The 6,393-nt window shown below is 54.3% G+C and overlaps 1 protein-coding gene and 1 long non-coding RNA gene across 2 annotated transcripts in view; both read right to left on the reverse strand.

The window, feature by feature from the left end:
• Positions 1 to 316: 316 nt before the first annotated feature.
• LOC140692509 (uncharacterized) overlaps positions 317 to 6,393 on the reverse strand; it is a 23,023-nt gene continuing 16,946 nt past the window's right edge. The window contains exons 2-4 of the long non-coding RNA XR_012068077.1: positions 3,277 to 3,361; positions 2,956 to 3,065; positions 317 to 635 (exon numbers count right to left, since the gene is read on the reverse strand). This is a non-coding gene — a long non-coding RNA (uncharacterized lncRNA). The remainder of the gene's footprint in view (positions 636 to 2,955; positions 3,066 to 3,276; positions 3,362 to 6,393) is intronic.
• On the reverse strand, positions 555 to 2,483 carry LOC140692508 (uncharacterized). The gene is made up of 2 exons (XM_072956979.1): positions 2,302 to 2,483; positions 555 to 2,038 (listed from the first exon to the last, which is right to left on the reverse strand). Exon 2 carries the CDS (start codon positions 1,880 to 1,882, stop codon positions 827 to 829), a length of 1,056 nt encoding a protein of 351 aa, XP_072813080.1. The 5' UTR covers positions 1,883 to 2,038; positions 2,302 to 2,483; the 3' UTR covers positions 555 to 826.

Raw genomic sequence — 6,393 nt, forward strand, 5'->3', positions numbered from 1 at the left:
TTGGTCACTCAGGCTATTTTGTCAGGTCAGTAGTCCCGTGACCGACCGACCTTCTCCTCGGAGAAGGACTCAGAGACCCAGCACGATGATGACTTGCAATGACTGAAATACAGTAGAAACAGTAAGATCGATAGCTTCCAGTTTCAACAACGGGCCTGGAACCGTGAGCAGCAACCGGTCAGTCAGAAGAGTCGACCGTTTTAAGGGCGAGCATAAGAAACCGAATGACACCCCCCCCCCCAAGCAAATGAATGAATGAATGACCTAATGATCCTCCCCTCCTCTCCCCCCCCCCGCCCAAAAACGAAGCAATCCGTTAGCCTAATTCCAGCCATTTTATTCATCCTCCTTCACCCTGAAGCCCCAGTCAGCCACGTGCCACAGTGGTCTGTTTTCTGGTTTCCTCCACCACCCCAACCCCCACCAACGACCACCCCGCCAACATCCCCCCATGCCCAACCACCACCCCAAGCGCGGGACTGGACGGGGGTGCTGGGGGCTGAGGGGGCGGCGATGGCGGCTTGAGGTGAGGGTGGGGAGTGTTCCGCCCAGATCGTATAGGAAGCTCAAACACAGCTGCAGTACGAGACGAGATGGTAGATTTCTGTGAGTCCTCCCTCCTCTTAAAATCCTTCCTAAGGAGGAGACAGACAGAAAGAGAAACATCACCCTCACTCCCAACGCCTCCTGTGCCCTCGTTGCACCCCAAAACAACAACAAGAAAAACAAAAACAAACACAACCACAAATAACTCGCTGTCCCTGGGGAAGAAGGTTTCGATGGCATGGGGATATCATTCTAAACTTCATTCCCTCTTCATCACATTTCATGGAAACCGATTGCAATCTATGAGGCCCTGTGAAGGTAGGGGTTGGGGGGTTAGGGAGGAGGGAGGGAAGGGAAGGGGGGGAGAGAGAGAGAGAGAGAGAGAGAGAGAGAGAGAGAGAGAGAGAGAGCGAGCAGAGGAGAGGAGGGATAAAAGGGGAGAGGACAGGAAAGGAGAGGAGGGAAAAGAGGGGAGGGAAGGGGAAGTGAGAGGAGGCGAGGGGAGAGGAGAGGAGTGGAGGGGAGGGGAGAAGAGAGGAGCGGAGGGGTGAGGGGGGAAGGGAGGGGAGAACAGGGAAGAGGAGAGGAGGGGAGAGGAGAGGAAAGAGAGACAAGGGAGACAGACAGAAAGGCACACGCGCGCGCGCGTGCGCGCACACACACACACACACACACACACAGAATAGCGAAATGGAGAGAGAGACAGAGAGAGAGAGACAGACAGACAGACAGACAGACACGGATCTAGGTCAGGGAGACTACACATGGGTATTCTTCTGAGTGATTTTATGTGTTTTCTCAATCGCCACCTATGGAGATAAAAGTCGCTCCCATAAGATGAAGGGAGTCCTTCTGCCACTGCCCCCGGCCCCGCCCTCCAGCACCGCTTGTGTTTGTCAGGGATTCCAAGCCAAAGCACGTGGAGGAGTGGGAGAGCTTCCTGGCGGCCCAAGGGGGAGGAAAGTCCGGCAGCATGAGAGAGGTAGTTGGCACGGGGAAGCTGGAGGCAGGCTGACGAGAAGATGGGTGAGGGGGCAGGGAGGAGGGTTTCCCAAGTTGGAGAGCCAAGACGAGGGAGGGGAGCCGTCGGTGGTCGCGTTCTGACCCCGACCCCGACCCAGACTGGAGCGGATCCCTGAAAGGAGGCGGTTCGGGCTCTCCGGCCGAGAACGCCCCTCTCTTCCTCTTTGTGCAGAAACACCTTCCGCGGACCGAGAAAGTCCATCCCGAGACCCTCGTCGGAAGAGTCCTTTCCAGACCCATCACGATCCTCCTGGGCCAAGGGGTCCAGGGGATGGGGCGGGGCCTCCATTCGATCCGTCTTCCGTCCGTCCATCCATCCGCAAGATCTTGAATATCCATGTAGGATTCCGGATGGTAGCAGTTTTCCAGGATCCTCCAGATCCTTGTAAGACCTCTCCTGGCAGATTCGACCCCTAGGTCGTACCGCGCAGCACAGGGCACTAGATTCAGTCCCTCGGGACGAGGGTTCCTGAAAAAGACCAGGAAAAAGAAGAACACAATCACTATGGTGTGCACCAGCCAGAAACCAGCACAACCTCGTCACTCTAACAGACTTGCCAAAGGCGGGGTGAGGAGAGAAAGTCATAGGATGGCTACCATCCCTCCCACCCCCACCCCACACGCCAAGCCCCCCAGCCCATCGTCATCCCTGCTCCCCTCACCCTCCCCCTCCCCTCCATCGACGCCCGCCTCCCGCTTGTACCCCACTCCTCTGAACCCAGCACCACCCACCTCGGCCTGGACGTGCTCGGCTCGGCTCGGCTCGGCTCGGCTCGGCTCGGCTCGGCCCGGCCCGGCCCGGCCCGGCCGTCCGGCCGACTTCTTCGCAGTGTCTAAAATAGCGCCCGGCCGACAGGCAGGTGGCACACGGCACCCGGCAGGGGAGCGAGCGGGACGGTTCGGGATCTCTGGGCGGCGGGGACACGCGGCCGGACAACCAGGAGCACGGACGGCCTGGCGTGCGTTTCTCCGCTCGGGGGGCCTCGACCAGGGACTGTGGTACGGGGAACGGGGACACACACACACACACACACACACACACACACACACACACACCCACCCACCCACCCACCCCTTCACCCCCACCCCCACCCCCACCTCTGACAGCTTTCATTTGTTTTCGGCCGACCGTCCCTCGATGAGGTACAAGTGCCGGGGCTGGGGCTGGGGCTGGGGGGTGGAGTTCCTCCCTCCACAACGACCCCACACGGGCTCTGTTCCAGTCACCCGAGTCCTCTTCCAAGTGAGACCACAGGCCTCCATCACCCGGCGTGAGCACTCGGGGGAAAAAGTCACCATCCTCATCGCTCCGCTCCACCTCTACACGTGAAGAACAGTTCCCAGCCCACGCCACTCAACCCCACCCCACGCCCCGATGCCACCCACCGCAGTGGAGAGAAACGAGATGAATCCACAGACGTCCATCCATCCGATGAAGAAACGGACGGCCCCATTCCAAGGAAGCATAGATATCTAGTCAGGAGATTCATCGAGTACTATGGAGGCGGTGGGAAAGGGGGGGAGGGGTGTTGCGGTGGGGAGGGCCTAGAGATCCAGCAGTACAGCTCGTGCTTAGCATGCAAAAAATAAAGGCCCAGGGTTCAATCCCCAGCACCTACTCTTCAAAAATAACCCGCGGAGAAGCAAGACGGCGGAGTAGAAGGACACTCGTAGCTCACCCTCTCCCACAAATACACCAAAACTCACATCGACGGACCCACTCGGCCAATCAGAGCACCTGCGGAACTCCGACAGAACACCGCCCTCTTCGAAAGACAAAGACGCCCAAAATCTGGTAGGAGAAAAGGAGAAAAGAAAGAGTAAAAAGCAAAACAGTGCGGGAGGGACCGGTCCCGCGGGGAGGGAGCGGCAGAGGAGGAATAGGGCTCGTTCGCCAAAACTGCCCCTCTCCAACGGAGAGGCCGACGGGACGGAGGGGGCGCCCCCGAGCCTCAGATCTACCCAGAGCACCCCTTGACCGACCGATCCAAGTGAAACGGGCACAGAGGGTCCCCGCGACACCCAGCCCGAGTCGCAGGCCAGCAGCCAGGGGCCGGGACAGGCCGCACGAGCCGGGCGGAGGACCAGGGCGGCGGCCGGGAGGGGATACAGAGCAGAACAACCCGCCCCCCCCCCCCCGTACATGACGGGAAAAGAAAGGCAAAGCAACACGGCCGGTGTGCCCTGGGGGGAGGGGCGCCGTAGCCTCCGTCTCCTCAGATCCGCGGCGCCATCACCGGCGCTTCTCGCGAGAAGAGAGGCGGGACGCAGCCACAGCCGCCATAGCCTCTGGCGTGCAGCATGCGGGCGGGGGCGGGGCCGAGACTCGAATCCGCACCCGGGGGCTCCGCAGCCTTCTAGGCAGGACTGAGATTCGTTTACAGCCCGAGGCAGATAGGATATTTCTGCCCCGGTACCTCAGAGAACTCGCGCCACCATGACTAAGAAGGAGCCGAGTTTGGGGACGCAGCTAGGGGCGGGGCGGTTCCACGGTCTTCCCCGAGCCCACCTACGGAGAGGAGCGCCGCCGACCCGAGTCGGAGCACACAGCCGCACAGAGCAGCGGAACGACCGGGGCCGGGAGAGGGCGGGCGGCCAGCCAGCCAGCCACCCTCCTTCCCGGGAGGAACGCAGCATCCGACCGCGGTGCCGGGAACACGTCCTTCCCCCACCCCCCTTTTTTTTTCCTTTTCCTTTCTCTTTTTTAATCTCTCTTCTATCGGTTTTACCTTCTGTTACCTTTTTAACCTTGACTTTTGAACAGTCGTCTACGTTGACGGTTTTAATCCCTTTTAAATGTTTCCTTGAAAATCTTTTTATTCTTCTTATTTTTAAACATCCACCCCCTTTCCTTTTTCTCTTCTCTTGGTTTAGATCTCCTGTTATTGATTATTTACAGGTTTCAGATATCGTTTCTCGATTTTTTTTTCTCCTTTTTATTAAGGTTATTAAAAGACGTCTCAACTCGATCGCTCTTCTGCTTCCACTTACTCTTCTATTATTGATTACACAGTGTCTTCAAACCTTTTCTTTCTCCCTCCTTTTCAAATCCTGTGTTTTATCTCTTGTTAAAATCTGTTCTATTTCCGATTACCTTTTAAAAATTTACTTTTGAAACAATTGTGTTTTATTTTCTGATCTTTTCTATTTTTTAAAGGCTTTTAGAAGACGTCTCAACTCGATCGCTCTTCTGCTTCCACTTGCTCTTCTATTATTGCTTGTACACTGTTTTCAAACCTTTTTTTCCTCCATTCTTTTAAAATCCGGCTCCCCCACGCCCCTCCCCCTCCCACCGTCTCTGTCTCTGTCTCTCTCTCTCTCCCCCTATCCCCCTCTCCGTCTCCCTCTATCTCCCTCTCCCTCTCCCTCTCTCTCTGTCTCTCTCTCTCTGTCTCTCTCTCTCTCTCTCTCTCTCTCTCTCTCTCTCTCCCCCTCTCCCCCCCTCTCCCCCCCTTTTAAAGTTTTATTCCTCTATAGGCTTTAGATAAATACCTAAACTCCTTAAGGACCACAATAGATAACTGATACTCCTTAAGCCACAGTGCCAGAGAGATAGGAGCAGCATGAGGAAGCAGAGGAACCACTCCCAATGAAAAGAGCCAGAGAAATTCCCTGAAAGCACGATCCACAAAATAGACACGGATGGCCTGCTAGATCAAGATTTCAAAAAAGGAGAGATCCAAGTACCGAAGGAACTCCAAGTGATAGTGTTTAGATGTATACTGTACGTCAAAAACGAAATCGAAGCTCTAAAGAAGAGTCAAGGAGAACTGGTCAGCTCATTGGCTGACATGAGAAGTGGTCTAAAGGCTGTCCAAAGGAGGCTAGATCACGCCGAGGAGCGAATAAGTGGCCCAGAAGACAGGACAACAGAAAGAACCCAATCAGAACAGCTGAGAGAAAAACAAAGAAAGAACAACGAAAACAATCTCAGGGACCTACGGGACCATCGAAAGCGTGCCCATCTACGCACAATAGGGGTTCCAGAAGGGGAAGGAAGAAGCAAGGGGGTCGAAAAGGTATTTGAAGAAAGCATGACTGACAATTTCCCAGCTCTAAGGAAGGAATCCGATATCCAAGTCCAGGAGGCTCAGAGGGTGCCAAACAGGGAGAACTCAAACAGACCCACACCGAGACCTATCCTAATCCAGATGGTCAGAGTCAAGGAGAAAGCAATGATCCTAAATGCCTTTAGGCAAGAGAAAAACAAAGAGTGAGTTCCAAGGGAACCCCCATAAGGCTCTCAGCGGATTTCTCTCCACAAACACGTCAGGCCAGAAGGGAGTGGCAAGATCTATTGAAATTCCTGAATGAAACACAAAACAAAACAAAACAAAACAAAACAAAACAAAACAAAACAAAACAAAACAATGCAGCCTAGGATACTCTATCCAGCAAAGCTATCCTTTAGAATAGAAGGAGAGGTAAAGAACTTCACAGACAAGCAAAAACTAAAAGAGTTTTGCAACACTCAACCCATGCGAAAAGAAACATCCACAGGTCTACTCTAAATAGAGAAGAAGCAGGACGGTACAAACATGAGACACTCATCCCCGGAAAGGTGATCACTACCGTTCATTCCAAACAGAATAAACACAAAATTGTAAAAGAAGACATCTAAACCATCAGGAGTGACAGAGGGAAGCAAGAAAATAGAGAGACTTTTATTTTCCCCCCTTCTCCTTCCTTTCTTTCTCTTTGAAACGTTTTGTTCTCGGTAGGATGGGCTTGAGATTCTATTACTATCTGTTTCGTACAGTTATAGTCCTAGGTGAACAGATTTCCAAAAAAAAACACGAACGAACGAACGAACGAACGAACGAA

Source organism: Vicugna pacos, unplaced genomic scaffold (genome assembly GCF_048564905.1).
Source record: "Vicugna pacos unplaced genomic scaffold, VicPac4 scaffold_8, whole genome shotgun sequence".
In the NCBI taxonomy this organism is placed as follows: domain Eukaryota; kingdom Metazoa; phylum Chordata; class Mammalia; order Artiodactyla; family Camelidae; genus Vicugna; species Vicugna pacos.